This window comes from Macrotis lagotis, chromosome 1, assembly GCF_037893015.1.
Source record: "Macrotis lagotis isolate mMagLag1 chromosome 1, bilby.v1.9.chrom.fasta, whole genome shotgun sequence".
In the NCBI taxonomy this organism is placed as follows: Eukaryota; Metazoa; Chordata; class Mammalia; order Peramelemorphia; family Peramelidae; genus Macrotis; species Macrotis lagotis.
In genome coordinates this window covers 292,666,132-292,690,170 of record NC_133658.1, presented here as the reverse complement: position 1 = coordinate 292,690,170, position 24,039 = coordinate 292,666,132, and the positions used below count along the sequence as shown (strand labels likewise).

The window sequence follows — 24,039 nt, the reverse complement described above, 5'->3', positions numbered from 1 at the left end:
TTTTTCTCAGAACAGCAATGAAAGGGTTTTGGTTTTCCATTTGCTGATGATGCCCATCTGGATACTCCATTTCATCCTTCCCATGGAAAATAAATATTCTATTAAGTTAGACCTAAGATCCATCAAGCCAGCATTCATTCTGATGGTGGCACAAAAGGACATTGTATGAGAGAGCATGGTATTGCTTCTCAAAGATCAGGGATGTGTACCCCAAACATAACAGCATCCTGGGAGAAACTGATTTGGAATTTGAATTCCCTAACTGCCATTACTTTCTTTTTCTTTTTTCTTTTTTTGGTTTTTGCAAGGCAAAACTAAAAGCTAAATGTGTAATAAGTTTCTGAGACCTGATTTGAACTTGGGTCCTCCTGACTCCAGGGCTGGAGCCTACTGCCCTTTAATTTTTTTTTAATTTTATTTATTTTTAATTTTTTACAATTTTTCCCCTAATCTTGCTTCCCACCCCCCACACAAGGCAGTCTGTTAGTCTTTACATTGTTTCCATGGTATACATTGATCTAAGTTGAATGTGATGAGAGAGAAATCATATCCTTAAAGAAAAAAATAAAATATAAGAGATAGCAAAATTACATAATAACTTTTTTTTTAATTAAAAGTAATAGTCTTTGGTCTTTGTTTAAACTCCACAATTCTTTCTCTGGATACAAATGGTATTGTCCATCGCAGATACCCCAAAATTGGACCTGATTGTTGCACTGATGGAATGAGCAAGTCCATTAAGGTTGATGATCACCCCCCATGTTGCTGTTAGGGTGTACAGTGTTCTTGTGGTTCTGCTGATCTTGCTCAGCATCAGTTCATGCAAATCCTTCCAGGCTTCCCTGAATTCCTATCGCTCATGGTTTCTAATAGAACAATAGTGTTCCATGTACCACAATTTGATTAGCCATTTCCCAATTGATAGTCCCAATTAAATTTTGATTAACTTCCTTTTTCAAGTTTATGTAGAACATCACAGAAGAGAAAATGAAAAGATTTTCTCAAACTAGCATTTTTAGCACCATTAATTTTCACTGCATAAAGAGTTCCTTAAGAAATTTTAAAAATACTTACCTTTTTTCTAATAAAATTTTTTTAAGTTGATGGAGACAATGTAAAGACTAACAGACTGTGGGGGTGGGGGGAGGGAAGCAAGATTGGGGGAAAATTAAAATTCAAAATTAATTTTTAAAAAGTTTTTTAGGTTGACATTGTTTTTACTGAACTTATTTATGTATTTTTTAGGAAGATTTAATTTATTTAGAGTTTTACAGTTTCCCTCCCATTCCCCTCAGAAGGCATTCTGTTAGTCTTTAAGATTGTTTTCTTACTGAACTTATTTAGTTTAAACCTATGCTTTGTTTCTTATTGTCTTTTGGATGACAGGTGGAGGTGGCAAATTGTGAATCATTGTATTGATCTGGCTCTGAGTCAATCACAGATATGTCTCTCCTCTACAGGGCTTGCTGAAAAAACATGAGGCATTTGAGACAGACTTCACTGTTCACAAAGATCGAGTGAATGATGTTTGTAACAATGGACAAGATCTCATTAAAAAGGTAACAACAGATCAAAAGAAAAATTTTGCCTCCCACTTCCTAATCTTAACTCTGGTTAAGTAGGTAAGCTGCTTAATGATAGACCCAGAGAATTTGCTTTGCCATGATTTTTCCAGGTTAACAAAAAAAAGACCATACAGAATACTACTTTTTGATATCTGCTAATTATCTGCTTGCATTAATGTTGGTCCTAAAATGACCATTTTTATAAGGAATTAGGGTAGAATTTGAGGTGATCACTGCTAGGATCTAGATCAGGAGATGATGTTTGATCCATTGCATATGTTTGTTTTATTTTTATCCAATAGAATAATCACCATGAAGAGAATATCTCTGCTAAAATGAAGGGCCTAAATGGGAAGGTGTCTGACTTAGAGAAAGCTGCAGCTCAGAGGAAGGCCAAGCTAGATGAGAATTCAGCTTTCCTTCAGTTCAACTGGAAGGCTGATGTGGTGGAATCTTGGATTGGTAAGTAATATTTCAGCAAGATTCTTCATTTCTGATCATTAAGCTCATATGATTTTTACCCAGTTCTGAATGGTAAAGGAATATTGTGAATGCAGGGTAAATGTTGATAAGATTTCCTTCATAGATAAGTAACAGAATGCAGTCTTAGATCATCATTAGTTCAACCTCTTTTTATTTCTAGCTTTTTTTGTAATTATCAAACATTTTTGCCTTCATCTCCCATCTTCCCACTGTCCTCTTCCATGGGGGGACATTTGTAGCAAATATGCACAGTCATGTCAGTCAAATTTCTGCATTGGTCTTGCCACCTAATAAAATAACTTAAATACAAAATAAGAAAAGGAAAAAAAAAGTTGCCATATGCACAGCAGAACATGAGAGACTCATTACTTCTCATCAGTATACTGGAATTATGATTTGTCATTGAATTAATTAGAGTTCTTAAATCTTTGAAATTTCTTCTCTTTATAGTATTGCTATGAATTTTCCTATTTCTGCTCACTTCATTCCGCATCATATAAATCTTCCCAATTTCTCTGAAATCTTTGCTTTATTTCTTACAGGATATTACTGTTCTATTACATTTATAAATAATAATTTGTTCTACTATTCACATTTAATGAATATCCTCTTAATTTTCAGTTATTTACTACCCCAAAGAGAGCTGCTATAACTATTTTTGTACCTAGAGTCCTCTTTTCTTTTTCTTACTTTATAGCTGAGGAAACTAAAATGTACAAATAAAGTGACTTGCTTGTGATCATAGCTAACTAAAATCATTTATAGAAAGTTTGATAGAATTTGAGCTTGTCCCTAATTCTCACTTTGTAGAGAAGGCATGCTCCATTTTTTTCAAACTTAAATTTCCAGGTGAGAAAGAAAATAGTCTGAAGACAGATGATTATGGCCGGGATCTCTCTTCTGTCCAAACTCTTCTCACCAAACAGGTAAGTGGCCCTCACTCTCTGTAGAAAGGAAGGTGAGCTGCTTAGTCTGTCTCAGGACTCTGACCACTTTATTATTGCAGGAAACTTTTGATGCTGGACTTCAGGCCTTCCAACAGGAAGGAATCGCCAATATCACAGCCCTCAAAGATCAGCTGCTCGCTGCCAAGCATGTTCAGTCCAAAGCCATCGAGGCACGGCACGCCTCTCTGATGAAACGCTGGAACCAGTTGCTAGCCAACTCAGCCACCCGTAAGAAGAAGCTTTTAGAAGCCCAGGAACATTTCCGAAAGGTAAAGATCAGGATGAGTCTGCTTTTTGAGACTAGAATTTGATCTGGACAATTGCCAGACTTTTTTTTGTTACAGAAATATCTGTAAACTTGGACTTAACCTAAAGAATGTGATCCACGCATGACCGAGCTGGTGGTGTTGGAACACAGACTGAAGCACATTTTTTTCATTATCATTATTATCATCGTCATCATCATTATTATTATTATTGCTGTTGTTACTATTATCTTCATTTTATTGTGGGTGGTGTTAGGGGCTTTTTTTGTTGTTTTGGTGTGGGGTTTTGGGGGGGTTTTTGGGGGGGGGTTGTTTTTGTTTTTGTTTTTGCAGGGCAATGGGGTTGGGGTGGCTTGCCCAGAGTCGCACAGCTGGGTGATTGTTGGGTGTCTGGGACCGGATTTGGGCTCCGGTGCTCCTGACACCAGTGCCGGTGCTCCGTCCACTGTGCCACTTAGCTATTGTTTTTTATTTTTAGGGGGCTTTTTTGGCAAGGCAAATGGGGTTAAGTGGCTTGCCCAAGGCCATGCAGCTAGGTAATTATTAAGTGTCTGAGACCGGATTTGAACCCAGGTACTCCTGACTCCAAGGGCTGGTGCCTTTATCCACTGCACCACCTAGCCGCCCCTATGTTTACTCTTAAATGAGAATTTTTTAATGATTATTTAAAAAGTCATTCAAAAATAAATATAAATATATTAATTAAAAATTTCCAAAGAAAAAGAAATATCTGTAAACTACAGATGGTATAGTTTATGTATGACAAAGTGCAAACATAAGTAGGCTGTCTTTTCTTTAAAAGCAAGCTGAAAAAACTTTGTAATTCCATTGCAATAGGAAAAAATTAGAGAGGAAATAAGGTTGATAGGAATGCTGATTTACAGAAGTGAAAATGAGAGGAATCAGAAAAGTGGGTATCAAATGATCAGAAAGGCAGTATGTGTTTGTGTTTAAAATAAACTTAGCACTGAGTAAGTGACTCTTCTGAATCAGGCTCTCCTCTGTTTTCAGGTGGAAGATCTTTTCCTGACCTTTGCCAAGAAGGCCTCAGCCTTCAACAGCTGGTTTGAGAATGCTGAGGAGGACCTAACAGACCCTGTTCGCTGCAATTCACTGGAAGAAATCAAAGCACTGCGAGAGGCCCATGATGCCTTCCGCTCCTCCCTCAGCTCTGCCCAGGCAGATTTTAATCAACTGGCTGAACTAGACAGACAAATCAAGAGCTTCCGGGTGGCCTCCAATCCCTATACTTGGTTCACCATGGAGGCCTTGGAAGAAACCTGGAGAAACCTACAGAAAATCATCAAAGTAAGTTTTCTGAGCCCTTATTTCTCTTGTTTATTGATACTCTATTCCAAATTGCCCTTTTTGTGCCATACTCTCAAGAGAAGGAAAAGACTTCTGAGGTACTGCTAGCCAACTCAAGAGAATTCCATCTGCAATAGGAGAATGTGATGAACCCCTTCCCTTTCTTAGAATAATGTTTTAAATACATAAAATGAGATACTCTTACCAAACATGTTGAAATAGAGTTTTCAAAATATATTCTTTTAAAACCCCAAAGTTCACAGATCCTAGATTAAGAATTCTTTCTCTGAGGTCTTCAGCAAGTGATAAAGTCTTATCTTCAGATCCCTTAGTACAACAGAATCCAGAGAGTTATTAAAGCAGATCATTAAGTTATAAAACAGATTAAGAAATCTGCTATTCTGCACCGCTTTTATCCATTGAGTTTCTTTCTGTCCTCTAGTACTGATTAAATATCAGTCTGATGCCTTTTCCAAATAATAGCCTATCATATAGTTGACCATTATCATGTCTTAAATTTTCTCTCCAAGCTAAACATCCCTAGTTGTCAATCCTGTAGGACATAACTTCAGTGAACCCATTTACTGACCTGATTGCTCTTTTCTTATGCACATCTGCATTGTCCCTCTGGTTCTTAGGAGCGGGAGCTGGAGCTTCAGAAGGAACAGCGGCGGCAAGAAGAGAATGACAAGTTGCGACAGGAATTTGCCCAGCATGCCAATGCCTTCCACCAGTGGATCCAGGAGACCAGGTGCCTTTCTCCTTGTAAAGCCATCACAGTGTGGCCTTCCGCTGGGTCTTGAGGGGCAGCTGAGCTGAGGATGATCCTGTTCAGGCTAGACTCCCTCTCCAGGGATGCCCATTTCCTTTATGTTGCTTCTTTACACAACAACAAAATGATGGAGCCTTTACAGCAAGTCTTTTTCTGAAATCATTTAGTTTATATTCTGAGGTGCCACCTGTCCTCCAGCACCTCCAGCTTATTTGTGGCACCCTGTTGTGGCAATCATGTGATGGAGGTTGTTGTTTTTAGACCCTCACTGTCTGATCCAGATCTCAGTTAGAGAAGAGATTAGATAAAGAAGGCAAAACAGTTTTTCATACTTTTTTCCCAAAGGGATCAATTATAAATCCAGGAGTTAAGAACAGAAAGGTGCCTTGTGACTTGTAACAAAGTGTATAGCTGTTACAGTACAGTGCCTACTTGCTGATGAACTAATGTAAGTGTGCATTGCAGAGACATTATACTAATGTCTTTTTTCTCTCTCTCTTTCTCCCTTTTTAATGGTTGCTTCTCCTGATGTCACCTGCTTCTTGGATCCGTGTCTCCACAGAACATATCTCCTCGATGGGTTAATATCACCTTTTTATTCTCCCGAGGCTTGTATTGTGGCATTGGTGTGATGTGTGCTTTTCCCTATCCACCCACCTCCCTTCTCCCCCTTTGCCCAATGACTTGGCTTAAAGTGTTTCTTTGATGGGCCTGCCTGTCCAGGGGTGGATTGTATCACCCTTAATATACTGTGTCAGGCACCATCCTTCCCTCCTCCCAACGTGCAGCCTGGATATCCAGGTTAAATGTAAAAAGTATGCCTATTTTCCTTCAGGACCTAAAGCCTGGGGAGGAGAGCCAATTTTTTATGGGGTGGGGGGGAGAATAGGAGTCAATCAGACAATCTCCTTTGGCAAAAAAAGTTTGATGAAGGGATGAGTCTTAGAGTCTTGAGTTGTTAACTGTTGCTTCTATGTGTCTATTTTCCCATCCACGCAGTAGGAAAATCATTGCCATTTGTTGCAAAGATAGTTGGAATATAATTGGAAAGTGAGAAAGCTCAAAATAGTTCAGAGAAACAAAATGTCAGTTTTGGTATCATTTGTACAGTTTTTTGAAATTGATCAAGCTGCAGTAACTCAATTTAGAATCAGGACTACCTGGTAGGCTATCAGATCTATAAAAGAAAAATACGTTCTTTAAACACTTGGGACAAAGGGTCTTCTGAGGATCTTGTCCTACCCTGGGAAAGACATTTTTGAAAACGTGTAATTTTTCATTTTCTTAAGTTGGTGGTTGAGAATAGGATGTAAAAAATACTAGAGTTCCAAGACAGGAACACCCACATTTAGAGCTTTTGGATCTACTGAAGTTAGACCACTCCATAGTACTATTATTTCTTTGTTTAAAGAATTAGCTAATGGGGACCATCGTGGGGGGGGCAGGTTAGAATCAGAATAAAGTCACTACTGGGAGAGTGGAAAGAGAATTGTTAGTAAGAGAAAGTCAGTACCAAAGAAACCTGAATCCTCTGGAACAATTGGCCGCCTGGCTCTCCTTCCCAGACTCACCCCTTTTAAGCCCTCAAGTCTATATCCTGTCTAAGTGAAGTAAAATGCTCCATTTTTCCTTGTGGGTCCCAAGATGTCCTTTTTCCCTTTCCACTATGAGTTAAAAAGCACCTGCCTGTGATCCCTCGTGGGTAGAGGCTCTAGTCCACCACTGGACGCCTGCCTTGGCTTTGATGTTACTGTTCTCTGTGCATTGCCAGTTCGGACCTTGTAGTGTGTTTCCGTCTATGTGCTCTTGCCTCTTTCCCTTCTTCCTCCTTTGGTGTGTATTCATTTGGTTTCTTTTCTTTGAATAGCATAGCATATCGTCGGGTCATTCGTGTCTATCAGTATGAAGTTGGGGATGATCTGTCTGGAAGGTTTTTCTCCTATTTTCTCTTCTTACCTCACTGTGGTTTTTCCCATGCACTCTTGACTTCCTGGGCGGCTCTGCTTCCTCACTAACTCACTACCCATGGCCGCTTGGGAAGGAGGGGCCTCTGTCCTTTCCCCCGCACCAATGCCCAAACTCTGACCATGCCCTGCCACCCCACCCCAGGTCCTGGTGTGTGCTTTTCCCATGGGAATAGAGCATAACTAGATCTGACCTGCTTTATTGATTTCCCTTGCTCTAGAGCAATTTTGAGCCTCAATTTCAAGGGGCAACAGAGTATCATCATGATTAGAGAAAAATCTGATGGTCAGGAATTCTAAAATTGAAGTCCTACCCCTGGCTGTGATACATAACTAGGCTGTGATACATAACTATGGTAGAAAAAGTTTTGGTTTTTATTTTTACCAGAAATAATCTATCCCAATGAAATCTCCATTCCCCCAAAGATACAAAAAGGTAGTTTCCAGGGGAAAAGGTAGTAGATGGCACATAAACAAATTTACTCTGTCAAGAACAGGGTGATAACCTTGTCCTTGCATGGTGACCACAACTTGTTTTTTTGTTTACTTGTTCCCTACTGTGAAACCTCACACTGATACATTAAAAGACCAAAGCATTTAAGAATCAAAGCAAATTATTACTACTCCCATGGAACCTTTGCCCATCAGCATCAAAACCTTGTGTTGATATATAACCTAGGGTCTGGATCAGGAAACCAGCCAGTGTTGTTTTCCTCATTGGGCCAAACCATCAGGACTTTACAGAAAGTTCTAAAAATATTAAAAACCAATGGGCTTAGCATCTCTTAAGCAGAAAAAAACAATTCACTAAAGAAGTTTCTAAGATATTAACCTGATTTTCAGTGTAGCTTATCCCCATGCTTTTTGATAATGGCAACATAGTTCCCCTCACACAATGAACAGATTGCAAAGAGGTCCTGAGATTTGAGCTCCTGGCAACCAAACCTTAAAGAAGCATTTTGGCTAAAGGGTCTTGGCCTCTAGCCTTTCATCTTAGCTATATATGTCGCCTTCTCCCAAGTTTCCTACTGTTGTAGTATGTAGACCACGGTTCTTGAAGCTGCATTGTTTCTAATCTGACAAGGTAGGGAGAGGGATGAACACTTTGAATTGAGCACAAAATATATCTCAGTTCATTGACATGGGACTTGAAAATGACTCCAATATATCACTTGAAAAAGGTCACTAAGGTGGCACAGTGGATAGAGCACTGGCCCTGGAGTCAAGAGTACCTGAGTTCAAATCCGGCCTCAGACACTTTATTAAGTGATTATTATCACTTAGCTGTGTGGCCTTGGGCAAGCCACTTAAACCCACTGCCTTGCAAAAACCTTTAAAAAATAAAAAAGGTCGGGGGCGGCTAGGTGGCGTAGTGGATAAAGCACTGGCCTTGGAGTCAGGAGTACCTGGGTTCAAATCCGGTCTCAGACACTTAATAATTACCTAGATGTGTGGCCTTGGGCAAGCCACTTAAACCCATTTGCCTTGCAAAAACCTAAAAAAAAAATAAAAAAAACAAAAAAGGTCACTAAAACAGCCTTCTACACTGAGCAATTTCCATATCAAAACCCTAAATTAACTGACACTTGGAAAACATGAGGAAGATATGACTGTGGTAGAATCTTGTGTGAGGCAGATAACAACTGATGCACAGTAAATGGATAAAATACCGCCCTGGGGAGGAGGCCTCGATTCTAATCCTGTCTTCATTCTCAATCTTGCCTAAAATCTGGTTGAGCCTCAAGTTTCCTAATCTTGAAAGATGGAAATAATACTCACCTTGGCTTCCCTCATGGGCCACTTGTGAACAGATGTTAGCTAAAGAAAGATGTCTTTTGTGCTCCATGAAGAAAGGGACTTAAAATGCAAAAAGTATTATTTTATTCCTGAGAGGATGGGGTTAATTTCAAGCCCTCAACCCATTATTCTTCCCCAAAACGTTTATCATCCTCCTTTGTTTAGGTCCTGTATGGTGGAAGAATCTGGGACCCTGGAATCACAGCTGGAAGCCACTAAAGTAAGTGTCAGATGTGACTCCTGCTCCCTCCCCATGTGGTTATCCACATGGTATTTAATCCCCAAGAGCTGCCATGGGGCCCTGCTCTGTGGGAACCAGTGATTCTTTGATTCTTCCTCATGCCTTCACTAGGCCTCTTATCGTAGTTTCAAAACAAAACCTTGAAACCAACAGCCATTTTTTCCCCTCAACCACTAACTCTTCCTACCCTCAGCGTAAACACCAGGAGATCCGGGCCATGAGGAGTCAGCTAAAGAAGATTGAGGACCTAGGGGCTGCTATGGAGGAAGCCCTGATCCTGGACAACAAATACACTGAGCACAGCACTGTCGGGCTGGCCCAGCAGTGGGATCAATTGGACCAACTTGGGATGCGAATGCAGCACAACCTGGAGCAGCAGATCCAGGCCAGGTAGGCCTCTTCCTTGATCTTTCCCAGATGTTGCACTGCAGACATTTCTTATTATTTCTCCTAAAAACTTTAATACGTTATTAGAGATTTGAGAAAGGAGGGGAATGATCTTGATATCAACAGGAAGCTTGGTGAGCTAAACAATTACTAGCCATTCATCTGGGATTCAGGATTCTCTAGGAACTTGAGTGTTTATAGCAGGAACAAGACTGTATTTTCCTTGGCAAAAAAAAAGTGACCCACACAAGTGCCAGGGCTGCAGGCAAATCCATAACTATGCTTTTGTTTATAGGAATACAACTGGTGTGACTGAAGAAGCTCTGAAGGAGTTCAGCATGATGTTTAAGTGAGTATGACCACCATCCCCAGTTGGGCTTCATGCTTGCTGATGCTTGCTGACATTATTCTGCTAACTTTGACTCTATGCATTCTAGACATTTTGACAAGGATAAGTCTGGCCGACTTAATCACCAAGAATTTAAATCCTGCTTGCGTTCTCTGGGTTATGACCTGCCTATGGTGGAAGAAGGAGAACCAGATCCTGAGTTTGAAGCTATCCTCGACACTGTGGATCCAAACAGGTAACAGGGCCAGAAAAAAATGAGGGGGCAAGAGCAAAGGATCATGTGCAAGGTGATGGCCAGACTCTATGATGGATGGATCATTCTTACTCATTTCCCTTTCTTCCTTTCTCAGGGATGGCCATGTATCACTACAAGAATACATGGCTTTTATGATCAGCCGAGAGACTGAAAATGTCAAATCCAGTGAAGAGATTGAGAGTGCTTTCCGTGCCCTCAGTTCTGAGGGAAAACCCTATGTGACCAAGGAAGAATTGTACCAGGTATGCATGAAGGACATGGTTTTGATCCTCCAGTTGACTGCTGGGCATGCTTGTCTAGAGAAAAGCTATCTTAAACAACCAGAGTAGAGAATTTAGAGCCTTGCTAGTGACAGAATTTTTCAAGGTAGCTCCATTCCATGTTTGTTTTTATTTAAGTTATAAATTTGTTTCTATATAAATTGGTGGGTGGGTGGGTGTGTGTGTGTGTGTATGCAGACCGAATACTAGTGACTTACCCACAAAGCCAATTAGCTGGTGGTAGAATCTATACTAGAAGCCAGATCTTGACTTATTCATGCACTTGCTAAGGGAGGGTTCAGTCGTCTGACATGTTCAGCTTTCTTGGTCTCAGGGTGAGACAGTGTGCCTGTAATATAGCTCTTTTTTCTTTTTCCCTTGCAGAATCTAACAAGAGAGCAAGCGGACTACTGCATCTCACACATGAAGCCCTATGTTGATGGCAAGGGCCGGGAACTCCCCTCTGCTTTTGACTATGTAGAATTTACCCGTTCTCTCTTTGTGAATTGATTCACAACCCCTAGTGTTAGCCACAGCCAAACACTGCTCGTCTTTGCTGCCTCACTGCATGTTTGTCCATCTATCTTTGTGCTCTTAATGGAACAAAAATTCAGACAGTGTTACTTCCAAATGTAACCTTCAACCTGCTTAGCTTGGGGATATTATTTAGAGAAAATGGTGCTTAATAAAATGCTATGGTGGATTACTGTCAGAAGACTTATGTTTAAAATTCTGGGATTTCATCCTGTCTCAACCAGCTTACCCCCAATCAGACCTGAGAGGGGAAAAAAATGTATTAAGCTGGCTTTATTTAACTTCATTCCTGTTTCCTTCCCAATTTTCTGTATGCAAAAGATAAATAAATGATTCACTCCCCCAAAAAAAAGTTTTTTCTTTTTAATTAGCAAATAAATGCCTGAATCTTTTATGTATGAGTAACATATCTGCTCATAGGAGCAGGAATTCTCTCTCCCTCTAAGCCTTGAACAACATTCCTTGTGCCATGGTAGGCAAGCAGTTTAAATGCCCTTTGCTGCTCACTGCTGCTTGTCACCACCTTCTTGCAAAAGGAAAGCGGGGTATCTTCAACCAGCCACCTCAGTGGCCAGTTGGTCCAGATCTTCAGTTTCCCGGGGTGCTTGTTCTGTAAACTCTGTGCTTAGCTGCCATATCTTTACGACACCTTTGGCATCCCCAGCAGCCAGGAGTTGAGTCTGTTGAAGATTGAATTCCAGACAGTAGACTGGGCTTTCATCTGGGGTTTGCTTGATAGAAACTGTGGGCTTCTGGGAGCTCTTTCTGAGATCAAACAGCTGTATGTCTCCTTTAAGAAAAAGGTAAGAATATAAACTATTTGAGAAAGTGTACAAAATGATTCCTTAAATGTTTGGCAGATGCTTTAAAGGCAAGTCAATTCTGAGAAATCAGTTTGTTCTCTGCACCCTATTGCTAGAGTCCCTGTTTAAAGCTAGGCTTCCAGAAACCTAGACCTAGAGTTTTAACTAAAATTATTACAGCTTTAAGAATCTTATCTCCCCAACTAAATAAAGAACAAGGGAGCAGCTGGATGGCACAGTGGGTAGAGCACTGGCCCTTAGCACAGATTGACATAATTACCTAGCTGTGTGACCTTGGGCAAATGATATAACCCCCACTGCCTTGCAAAAAAAAAAATTGTCTCCTTGCCCTGGGTGATTTAAAAGTGGCTTTCTAAAAGGATTAGGCTTTGTGAAACAAAGGAAAGCCTAAGTACCTTCCCCAGAGGCAGCAGCGAAGACCAATGGACGGACAGGAGACCAGCGCACACTAAACAAGTATTTGTGGGAGAGCTGGAGAGATGTCAAGGGCTGGGCCTGCAGCATAGAGTAGAGGTGGATGTGGCCATCTGTCCCAGCACTCAGAAACAAGTTCCTAGAGGAAAGCAAGGGAACAAGTTAGTCTACCCCATGGGTTTCTATCAAAATACACAACCAAAAGCTCAGACTTTGGACCTTAAAGGCAGCACAAATGACAGGGTCCAGTATATTAGGTCCAAAGTTAATTCAGAAAGCTGAGAGACATGGTAGGCAACTAGGTGACAGTGAGTGGAGTGTCAGGCTTGGATTTGGGAAGATTCATATCCCTGAGTTCACATCTGGCCTCACACACAAGCTGTGGGACTCTACATTTCACCATTTTCCCCCTCAATTTCATCTGGAGGACGTGGCAAACCATCCAGTCTGCCAAAACAACCCCAAATAGGGTCTCACAAAAAAATACAACTGAGCAACAGAGAGCCACAGCAATAGGTTTGGGTATTGAGCTATGACATCTCCTTGAGCCTTGAAAAAAGGGTGGGAAACGATGTGAACAAAAACTTGGAAGTAAGGCATCATCTAGACTTTGAGTCTAAGGCAGGGGTGGGGAACATCCCACCCATGGTTATCAGGTCTAGTACTGCTATGGCAAATGCTGGCAGGACTCAAAATTCAATAAATCTAGCAACTTTCTATGGGTAAATTAAATGTTTGACCAGATTATAGTAGGTAAATATTTTAAATATCCAAATGGCCCTTGGAACCAAGATAAGGGAAGGGTGGATGTAAAGGGCCTTCAAAACTTAGTGGGTCCCAGAATCACATCTAATCACTTCCTTTTTAAGTCCATCTCCCTCATTTTACAAATGTGGAAATTTAAGGATTAGTTACTGGCCCAAGTTGTCCACGCATTTCCAGCTGGCCCAAGGTCCCACAGCAAGTATCTATCTAAACCCCAAGCCCAGGGCTCTGTACCACACTATATTCCCCCTAATCTTTAATTTATGGCAGTGAGTGGGGTTAAGTGGCTTGCCCAAGGTAATTGTTAAGTGTCTGATGCAGAATTTGAACTCTGGTCCTCCTGACTCCAGGGCCAGTGTTCTATCTACTGTGTCACCTAGCTGCCCCCTCCCCTAATCTTTCAAAAGATTATTCTGCAGGAGGGCAGAGCCAAGATAGCAACAAGAGTGGATTGTGTCTTAGGGGCTCTCTGATAAAATTCATAAGCTAAAGATTCTAACTAAACTTTTGAGAGACAAAACCCACAGAGGGACCCAGTGAGGCAGTTCTACTCAAGATAACCTGGAAAAGAGCAGAAAGGCTCTGCTCCCCGGGGTTGAAGGGGCGGCCAGCCAGAGGGGTGGCCCACCAGAGTGAAAGAACTTCAGCCTCCCGGAGGCAGCCCCAGGGTGCTGGGAGCTGAGCGGAGGCTCACAGCTGCAGGGGAGTTTCCTGACCTATGCCCCGGGGAGCACCAGGCACAAATTGGGGAACAGGGGGGGGGGACCTCTTCCAGAGCAAGCACCCTCAGGGCACACAGTGAGCAGCCTGGCCAGACCCAGACAACAAGCAGGCTGAGCCGGTAAGCAGGAGCCCCCAGGGCATGAGCCCATTGAGCTGAGTGGGGGGAGTGAAGAGAGAGACTGCCCAGCTCTGCCCCTGGAACAGGACTCTGGGGCTCTGACCACATTCAGATCCTGTTCACAGTCTAGGCCCTCCAGAAGAGCAGCAGGGCCCCCCCCCACCTCAGCCCCGTGGCAGAGGGGGACGCATATGGTCATTCACAGACCAGGAGGGAGGACAGAGCTTCACACACTGAGACCCTTGTGGGAGTGTCCCAAAAGCTCAGGAAGCACCCCAAAAACAGGCTCAGGCTGGGAAAATGAGCAAGCAGAGAAATTAAGAGGAACACCATTGAGAAATATTTTGCATATGAGCCCAAGAAGGATCAAAACACTCAGTCTGAAGATGAGGAAGCACAAGCTCCTGCATCTAAAGACTACAAGAAAAACAGAAATTGGGATCAGGCTATGACAGAGCTCAAAAAAGACTTTGAAAATCAAATGAGGGAGTTAGAAGAAAAACTGGGAAAAGAAAGAGAGATGCAGGAAAAACATGAAGTCAGCAGCTTAGTCAAGGAAATCCAAAAAAATGCTGAAGAAAATAGCATGCTAAAAACCAGCTTAGGTCAAATGGATAAAACAGTTCAAAAAGTTACAGAGGAGAAGAATGCTTCAAAAAGCAAAATTGGCCAGATGGAAAAAGAGATAAGAAAGGTCTCTGAGGAAAACAAATCCTTCAGACAAAGAAAAGAACTCAGGGAGATTGATGAATTTACGAGAAATCAGGAATCAATACTTCAAAACCAAAAAAAAATGAAAAATTAGAAGAAAATGTGAAACATCTCATTGAAAAAACAACTGATATGGAAAACAGATTTAGGAAAGATAACTTAAAAATTATTGGAATACCTGAAAGTCATGATCAGGAAAAGAGCCTTGACATCATTTTCAAAGGATTACTACAGGAAAATTGCCCTGATATCCTAGAAACAGAGGGCAAAATAGAAATGGAGAGAATCCACTGATCCCCCCGAGAAAGAGATCCCAAAAAACCAACCCCCAGGAATATTATAGCCAAGTTCCAGAACTCCCAAGTCAAAGAGAAAATATTACAAGCAACCAGAAGGACACAGTTCAAATATCGTGGAGCTGCAGTCAGGATCACACAAGACTTAGCAGCAACTACATTGGAAGCTCATAGGGCTTGGAATATAATATACCAGAAGGCAAAAGAGCTTAGAATGCAGCCAAGAATGAACTACCCAGCAAGACTGAATGTCCTCTTCCAGGGAAAAAAATGGACTTTCAATGAACCAGGGGAATTTCAAATGTTCCTGTTGGAATGGCCAGAGCTGAACAGAAGGTCTGATCTTCAGATACAGGACTCGGGTGAAGCATAGAGAGTGGAGGAGAGGGGGAAAATATGAGGGACTTAATGAGGATGAACTGCATGTATTCCTGTATAGAAAAATGACACTGATAATACTTGTATGAACCTTCTCGGTTAATATAGCAGGTAGAGGGAGCTTTTATAGTTGAAGCACAGGAGAAAGCTGAATTTGAAGATAAAATATGGAGTAAAAATGGAGTCAATAGATAAAAGGGAAATGTAATAGAAGAAAGAAAAAGGAGGGGGGAACAGGTCAAGATATTTCATATAAGATTTTTCTTTATTACAATGAGCTATTGCAATGATATGGAAGGGGGAAGGCAAGGGGGAATGAGGGAACCTTTGCTCTCATCAGAGGTGGCTAGGAGAGGAAACAGCATATATACTCAATGGGGTATAGGCATCTGGAGTAGGGGGGGGGGACAGGGGGAAGGGGGGGGATGTGAGTGATAGAGGAGAGGATGGACCATGTGGGGAGAGTGGTCAGATACAACACATTTTCTTTTTTACTTCTTGCAAGGGGCTGGGATTGGATGGCTTGTCCAGGACCATAAGGCCAGGTGTATGCTGGGCCTAAGGGGTGGTATGGGGGCTCAGGGCCTCTTGGCCCCAGGGCCAGGGATCTGTCTGCTGCGCCACTCAGCGACCCTACAGCAGAGTCAGAGTTAAAGGAGAGAGAAAATATAGTATATGGTAGTGGAGAAATACGAAAGAAGAGAGTTGTGATCAGCAATGGCAACAGTGGAAAAATATGGAAGTAACTTTTGTGATGGACTTACCATAAAGAATGTGATCCATCAGCAACAGAGTTGGTGGTGTTGGAACACAGACTGAAGCACATCTTTTATTATTATTATCTTGGGGGGGGTGTAGGGCAAATGGGGCTGGGTGGCCTGCCCGGAGCCACATAGCAGGGTGATCGTTGGGTGTCTGAGGCCGGATTCAGACCGGGTGCTCCTGGCTCAAGGGCCAGTGCTCTGTCCGCCACCCAGCTGGCCCCTACTATTATTACTATTTTATTTTATTTTAGGTCTTTTTTTCCTTTTTTTGGTTTATTCAGGGCAATGGGGTTGGGGAGGCTTGCATGTCACACAGCTGGGTGATTGTTGGGTGTACAGGGCCGGATATGGTTTCCAGTGCTCCTGGCTCCAGGGCTGGTGCTCCGTCCATTGTGCCACCTGGCCATACCTACAATTATTACTATTATTTTTTTTATTTTAATTTTTTTCTCTCCCCTTTATTTTATTGCTCAAGTGAGTCTATATTTTTTGGGGGGAAGGGGGTATTTTGTTTACTCTTAAACAAGAATATTTTATTAATGTATAGAAAAAACTTTGTACAAAATGAAAATAAATAAATATTTTTTAAAAAAAAGATTATCTATTGGTCCACACAAGGTGCAGTAAAAATATAGAGATCAAAAGTCTGAATCATTAAAGGATAATAGAGCCTTTCTTAGGAGGTGAAAGTGAAATTAATATTTAAACCCCATTGAGCAAAAAGTAGTGACTTGCGAAAGGGCCCTTTGAGCAAGCATTCTCAACTATTTTTGGGTCCTTGGACCCTCTTTTTGGCAATCTACTGAAGCTTATGAATCCCTTTTCAGAATGTTTTAAATACATAAAATAAAAATACTTAAGATTACAAGGAAAACCAGTTTCTGGACTTCACATTTAAGAAATCCTGCTCCAAACAATTACTGTCTTATAAACTAAAGAGAGAAACTGAATACTCACCTGGTCTGATGAACATAGGGACCTTACCTGTGAAAGGGTGAGCAGCTCACAGAGTAGATGGGGCCGCCATGAGGGGAGAAGGTGAATTGGGCAGGTGCTCGGAGTGGCAGGGAACTAGGTATTCGAGTAAGGGCTGCCACTTCCACTGCCGTCGAACATTTGAGTGGAAAGCCACCTTCAGTACCCAGGATAAACAAACTGGGGTCAAAGCTGGAGAAGGCTAGGGCTGTGACCCCTACCTCTGTTTCACCCCTGGTAGGCTACAGAAAGACATCAACAGGAGGGTCAGTCCCAAAGTGCTCTGGCCTGCAGCAGTAAGTACTCCCTATCTCCCCAGGTGAAATTAGACAGCTTTAGAATGCCAAGAGGAACACTAGAGAGCATCAAAGCCAGACCCCCTTCTTTAAGGAGATCTGGTCAAGTGTACATGGTGTTAACCAGGGACCAAATTTGGTGTTCCCTCTACTGGATCATATTTTGGATATGAAAGACCTCAAGCATCCTTCCTAGAACCCAACACTGTTTTCCAGGAGTCACCAGCCAGACTGGGCCTCCTCAGGTTCGGGCATGGACAGGAGCCTATCTCTTCTGCCTCAACCCTCCTGTTCCTCCATGTGGTCTTATTACCTGGTCCTACCCTAGTACCAATGGAGGAATTTCCAATATTAGACTCTCCACCTCCTTACTGCATAGGTCTTTGCTGTTCCCAGGAAGGTAAAGGCAAGTTGAAGGAGGGAGGGACATAAGTACCACCAATTCTGATTAGGTGTTCTTCATGGGGAGAAACTTCATATTAGGTCATTAGAGCTCCACAAGTAAAGTCCCTTCCCCATACCCAGCCCTCCATATCAGTCCTGGCCCTACCCACCTTCTTCAGCTTTGTGTTTCGGGGAATTTGCTGGACAACTAGAGCAAAGCCCTCTGTCAGGTGCAGCTGTCCTGGACTAGCTGCCTGCCACATCAACACCTTCCCGTCTGTGGAGACACTCAACAGCTGGAAGCGGTGGCTGTGCTGGGGTTCTGGCAACCAGGCAACCTGTGTAGACCACAAGGGAAGAAAGAAAAAGGATATGGCAGAGTGGGCAGAGGCTTGCTGCTTCCTGTCAGATGAGGAACAGGGAATGGACAGAGGCCACCCTCAGTGGCAGGGAGGATCCTTGATTAAGGCTGTATCTAACATTCCTTCCCCCCATGCAAGGGTATGATCATTTTTTGTGCCAACACACAAAATAAAAAAATAAGGAAAAACCAGGGTTCTAAAGGACAGTTCCATAGTGACAGAACTGAGTGAAGGGGTTCTTACAGGCTCTCAAATAGCATTCTCCAGAGCACAGCTGGTTTTCTGGGACCTCCTGAGGCAGCCAGAGTTGAGATTTGTGAGCAAAGACTCATGCTCATTTAACCAGAGTACCCTCCAAAAAAAGAATCACAAAATTAGAAGGGATTTCCTTCATCACTTGTCTGGCATAAGTCAAACCTCAAGCAGAATTCCCAAGTGGGTATCCAGCTTGTGGCAAGACTTCCAGGGATGGGAGAACTAGTGCCTCCCTGCATAGTTGATTGTACACTGGGGCATTTATCATCAAGATGTTTTTCCTCAGGGCCTAATCCTACTTTCCTGTAACTTCTCCCCCATGTCCCCCTGGTTCTGCCATCTAGGCCACCTTCAGTGTGACCTTTTAATTCTTCCCTGGGCACAAGAAAGTCACAAAAAGGCTAGCCCACCTAGCAGAAGAATATAGGCTGCTGACCTCCCTAAAACTGCTCTCACCACTTCATCCACAACACAGGAAAGGGCTGAATAGGCAAGAGAGGACATCTCACCCAATCCACGCCAGACTCCAGTCTGGACACCTCCAATCCCCACATGATGGGGCTTTAAGTGGAGGCCTTAAGATTATTTTGTGCTATGGATTCTAAGTCAATCAGAAGCCAGACAGCGGGAAGCAACTCAGTGACACTTTTGTCTAGACTTTTCTAGTATGGGAAGCTGGGCCAGAGGGTAGCAACTAGGAAGCCTCCAGGAGGAAGTGAGGATAATCAATTATGATGACAATGAAGAATTTTGAGATCATCTATTAGCTAACACTGACTTGATTCCTGGTGATTTCATTCCTAGAAGGGTGGGCTTTCACATTTTATTGTATTAGATGCGAACCTGGGGGCTTCTTTGCTGACCAGGAGACCAGGGAGATGCTACTTGTTCATATGAGCCCCTGTCTGCTTCCAGCCCATTTACTACAGCTACATAACTCAGGAAAAAGGAAGAATCAGGGAGGAGCTGAGCAGCAGCCACAGCCTCCACATAGCAGGCTGCCGCTGGGCTGTACTGACCTGATAGACAGGATCTGTGTGAGTGTCATCCGTCATTCCTGTTCTCCAGAGTAAGGAGTCCTCAGGCCGGCTCATGTCCCAAACTATCACCTCCCCACTGTAGAGGCCACCTGAGGGAAAAGGAATTGAAGACTCAAAACTCAATTTCCTGTTCCTTCTGAGCCAATCTTGCATGCCTCATTCTAAGACATACAAAAGAGGTGCATGAAAACTGGCTGCTTCCTGCAGATTATCCCACCACAACCTCTCATTGCTAACAAATCCTTCAAGATCCACCTTTAAGTCTTAACTCCCCCAGGAAATTTTCCCTCACCTCACCTAGAGCTTTCCCTGTCTACACTGTGGCCTCCCCTGGGCCCCACAGACTAGCCCTCCTCCTTCCCTGAGCCTCTGGACTGAGATTCTCTACAGGCTTGCTTCAAAGGTCACTCTAGGAGGCCTCTGGACCCCCTAAGCACCCATCATCTCCCTCCCCAGACCATCTTATACATGTCACCGTCATCTGTGTGTAAGCTCTTGGAAGGCAGAACCATCATTATCGTCTTTGTTGTCATCACCGTTGTCATTATTAAACTGAACTAACCTCCCCAGACCTAGTAAGACATCATGCCCACTGGAGTCTATCCATGAAGAGCTGAGGAGCCCTTCAGTTTCTCCACCCCAAGGAGAAAGGAGCTAGGTGCAGCTCACCTGCAATGTGCGAGGGCTGAGTCGGATGGAAGGAGAGACACATGACTGAGCTGGGGACCTCCACCACAGCTGAAGGCTGCCTGGGGTTCAGCCCCCGGCGATCCAGGTTCCAAGTACACACAAAAGACTTTTCAGTGCTCCAGTCCCCATCATCTAAACTGAGGGGGAGGAAGAGGCAGAGAAATGGTGTTTCCTACCACCTATTACCAATTGTTTCCTAGAGGCTTCACATAGACTAGAGACTTGAAAAAAGGACCAATCAGGAACTGGGGCAAAGAAGGTGAAAACAAAGAACCTAATTTGGTTTCTGATTCCAGATAATTATGTAATCAATATCCCTTGTCCACCTCCCCAGAATCCCTTAGAGGACAGTGAGTTGATAAGGAACTGGAAGAAAGAATCTTCCTTGGGATATATAAATTCAGCCTCTCAGTAGTAGGTTAACTATGGATAGTTCTGAATCTGATCAAATCAAAAAAATCTTCCCTATTTCTGTGAATTTATATTGAACCTGAGACATATGGGAGGCCATACTAAAATTGTTCCTTCATGGAGGTAAAAGATCCACATAAATTACCCACTTACATGTAACTGACTTTTTCAAAATATTGTTCTACTGGTTTTCTTTCCTCCTTTTTCTTTCTCTTTAATAAATACTACTTGTTACATATGACAGCTCTCTGGGAGGGGGTGAGTGATATTGGAGAGAACTATGATAATGTAAAAAACAGGAGACAAATTAATAAAAATCTTATTTTTAAGCTAAGACTTAACTCAAAAAATTCAATTAAAAAAACCTTCAAGAAGCAAAGACATTCAAATCCGGTCTCAGACACTTAATGATTGCCTAGCTGTGTGGCCTTGGGCAAGCCACTTAACCCCATTGCCTAGCAAAAAAAAAAAAAACCTTAAAAAAAAAAAGCAAAGACATAAACTAACCTAGGCTGTATGAATATAAGTCCAAGGAGAAAGGTGTGAGAACTACAGCCTCACCTATACTAAGAATCTCTGAAACATCACAGTATTTGCAAATCCAGAGGATGGATTCAAAGAGCACTTCTGATACTTATCAGCTGTAAGTCACTTACACTCTCTGATCCTCATTTTTTGACCTGTAAAATGGGAATATCTTCATATCTCTAAAGGTAGTTTTGAGGCTCAAATGAGATAATGTATGTAAAGGTATCTATCAAACTTTAAAGTGCTATATAAATATCAGTAATTATATTTTATATATAATGTATTTTATTATATTTTAGGTATTATGATAACAATTTTTAAAATAAATCTCCTCATGGCCATCCTTCAAAATCTCCAAACTACATGCAATAAATAGCTTTCAAAATAATAAGAGACCCAGCAGAGGAGATCAACATCATACTACAACAGGACAAGGTAGATACATATCATCTTGTACTGCCTGTTTCTGAAGTTATGCCAAGGATATTTTCAGCTCCTCACAAAGGATGAGCTAAACTTCCCAATACTTTTACTCAAATAACAAAAAATAGCTATTTTAATTACCTGTGCAATAGAATATTTAATACTAAAAATTACTAGCATGATATCAATTTTTTCCAGGACTATTTCTATCTGAAACTCCATTGAGGATGAGATGAAAATAAGAACACACTGGGTCCTAGGGCCAGGCACATTCTTGTTCTGAGTACACCTTGTGGGCTGACCCCAGGCCCTTTCCAATACACTCATATCCTGGCTGTCCAACTGGCTTGATCCATCTTAGCAAATGAACAAGTTAAAAGGATCACAATGTACTCAAGTGAAAGTAACATTCTGTTCAACATTTTTATCAGTGATTTAAATGAAAACATAGATGGGATGCTTATCTTCACTTTTGTGATACACAGAATGAGGCTGGCCAATATGGTGACTAACAGAACTGGGATCCAAAATAATCTCAACAACCTAGGATGATGGAGTATATAACCAAAGGGATAAATACTCTGTCTTTCACTTGAGTTCAAAAAATCATCTCTACAAGTACAAATGGATGAGATGTAGCAAGATGGTACGTTATGTGAAAATCCAGGTGACTGTAGCTAGTTACATCTAAGCTCTTAGTCATGGGAGCTACCTGAATTTGGGGGTGCTATAATCCACAGGGGAGGTAACGATCCCACTGTGTTCTATCTGAGGCAGAACTCATCAGGAAAATTGTTTCAAGCCTTAGTGTCACATTTTAAGAAGACCAAAACAAGTCCAGACAAGAGGGAACAGAATGCTGAGGAACCTCAAAACCATGTCATGTAAATATTAAGGAAAGGAATAAAAAAAATGCATAGCCTGAAGAAGAAATGATTAGAGAAGATAGATTGTGGGCATATGCAAATGTTTGGAGGGCTGTCAAGTGGAAAAGACTTACTGTGCTTGGCCCCTGAAGGGGAAAATTGATACCACTAGTTTTATTACAATAGAGGGAGAATTTTCAAACACTTAGGGCTGTCCACCAATGGAATAGCAACCTTCTCCAATAGAGTTGTTCACCAAAATCTGGCTCCTGATTCCAACAGTAGATGTAGTAGCACCAGTGGTTTAGTTTAGACCTTGTTTTCCTCAGCTTTTCTGAAATTTTTAATACTACTGACCATCTTCTTCCCAAGCCATTCTCTCCTCCCACAACTTCCATTCTACTGTTCTCTCCTGATTCCCTTCCTACAAGTCTGATGGACTCTTCTGGGGCTCTACCCACTATGGACATGTTCCAAGGCTCTTCCCCCAGTCTTCTCTCACTATGCTTTCCCCTTTGGTGAGCTCATCCACTCCTGTGGATTTAATTGTTGTTTCTATACAAATGAATCCAGAAACTCTCTCCTGACTCCAGCTCCATATTATCTACTTTGGTATAGGTATTTCCACTTGGATGTCCTATGGTTGTTTAGTCATTTCAATCATACCCAACTCCTCATTTGGATTTTCCTGGCAAAGGCACTGGAGAGATTTGTCATTTCTTTCTCCAGCTCATTTTACAGATGAAGAACTCAGGCAAACAAAGGTTAAGTGAGTTACCTAGGGTCACACAGATACTAAGTTTCTAAAGTCAGATTTGAACTCCAGAAGAGGGCCTTCTTACTCCAGGTCAGGCCCTCTATCCACTGCACCACCTAGCTATCCCTGGATGTTCTATAGGCAATTCATAATCAACATGTCCAAACAGAACTAACTTATCCAAACTTCCCAATTTCTGTTTATGGGACCAATAGCCACCTAGTCTCCTAGGTTTCCAACTTCATAGATATTCCTAACTATTCTCTCTCCCTTAAAATTCTAGCTAATAAGTTTCTAAGTTTTGCCTAGGTCGATTCCAGATTAGAGATGATGATGCTATCCATCTGCTGACACAGAGGTGATGAACTCAAGAGTATAGAATAAAATATACTCACCGACCATAAGAGCATGCCACCACTGAGCCAGTGGCATTCCAGGAGACACTGGTCACCTGCAGCTTCTGAGCCTGGGCCAGAGGGTAGCACAAGGTGTGCTGGCAGGTCACCTGCCAAACAAAAAAGTTACATGTTCTTTACCCCAAGTTGATGTGGCATTCCTGTGCCTAAAGTAAAGAAAATCCCCTTCCAGATTGGAGAATACAGCCTTGCAAAGAAATATAGAGATTTTACAAAGTTACTCTATATGTTTCCCTAATATTTCTACCCTGTACGAGAGATATAGTCAAATAGAGTTAACACATCTTCTATGTGGAATAAAGTCAAGTACTATGAAAGAAGTCCAAGAGTCCTCTAAACAGCAGGTCACCAATTCAATTCACTAACTCATCTTGCTTTTCCTCACTATAAGTCAATCATACTCTGTTGCCTCCTCTATGATGCATTATTCTAACCAGTTTATAGATCTCTTCAGCAGAGAGGCAGTGTACTAAATAGATGGAGAACTGGTGACCACAAGTCAGAAAGACCTGGG

At 42.0% G+C, this 24,039-nt stretch overlaps 2 protein-coding genes across 10 annotated transcripts in view; one reads left to right on the top strand and one right to left on the bottom strand.

Annotated features, from left to right (window-relative positions):
- Positions 1-11,499, top strand: part of SPTAN1 (spectrin alpha, non-erythrocytic 1) — a 62,552-nt gene extending 51,053 nt beyond the window's left edge. For 5 of the 9 annotated variants that reach the window (XM_074211019.1, XM_074211017.1, XM_074211016.1 and 2 more), the window contains 14 exons: positions 1,461-1,559; positions 1,868-2,027; positions 2,898-2,974; positions 3,055-3,264; positions 4,273-4,569; positions 5,208-5,320; positions 5,904-5,921; positions 7,209-7,271; positions 9,268-9,322; positions 9,537-9,733; positions 10,026-10,079; positions 10,168-10,314; positions 10,430-10,577; positions 10,980-11,499. In XM_074211019.1, coding sequence (XP_074067120.1) covers positions 1,461-1,559; positions 1,868-2,027; positions 2,898-2,974; positions 3,055-3,264; positions 4,273-4,569; positions 5,208-5,320; positions 5,904-5,921; positions 7,209-7,271; positions 9,268-9,322; positions 9,537-9,733; positions 10,026-10,079; positions 10,168-10,314; positions 10,430-10,577; positions 10,980-11,105 — 1,764 coding nt within the window. In that variant the 3' untranslated portion in view covers positions 11,106-11,499. The remainder of the gene's footprint in view (positions 1-1,460; positions 1,560-1,867; positions 2,028-2,897; positions 2,975-3,054; positions 3,265-4,272; positions 4,570-5,207; positions 5,321-5,903; positions 5,922-7,208; positions 7,272-9,267; positions 9,323-9,536; positions 9,734-10,025; positions 10,080-10,167; positions 10,315-10,429; positions 10,578-10,979) is intronic. The other 4 variants (XM_074211022.1, XM_074211021.1, XM_074211020.1 and 1 more) reach the window with 1 other exon arrangement.
- Positions 11,423-24,039, bottom strand: part of DYNC2I2 (dynein 2 intermediate chain 2) — a 42,683-nt gene continuing 30,066 nt past the window's right edge. Inside the window, exons 3-9 of the mRNA XM_074211023.1 lie at positions 23,505-23,614; positions 20,104-20,261; positions 19,414-19,523; positions 17,948-18,115; positions 17,107-17,339; positions 12,349-12,506; positions 11,423-11,919 (exon numbers count right to left, since the gene is read on the bottom strand). Coding sequence (XP_074067124.1) covers positions 11,681-11,919; positions 12,349-12,506; positions 17,107-17,339; positions 17,948-18,115; positions 19,414-19,523; positions 20,104-20,261; positions 23,505-23,614 — 1,176 coding nt within the window. The 3' untranslated portion in view covers positions 11,423-11,680. The remainder of the gene's footprint in view (positions 11,920-12,348; positions 12,507-17,106; positions 17,340-17,947; positions 18,116-19,413; positions 19,524-20,103; positions 20,262-23,504; positions 23,615-24,039) is intronic.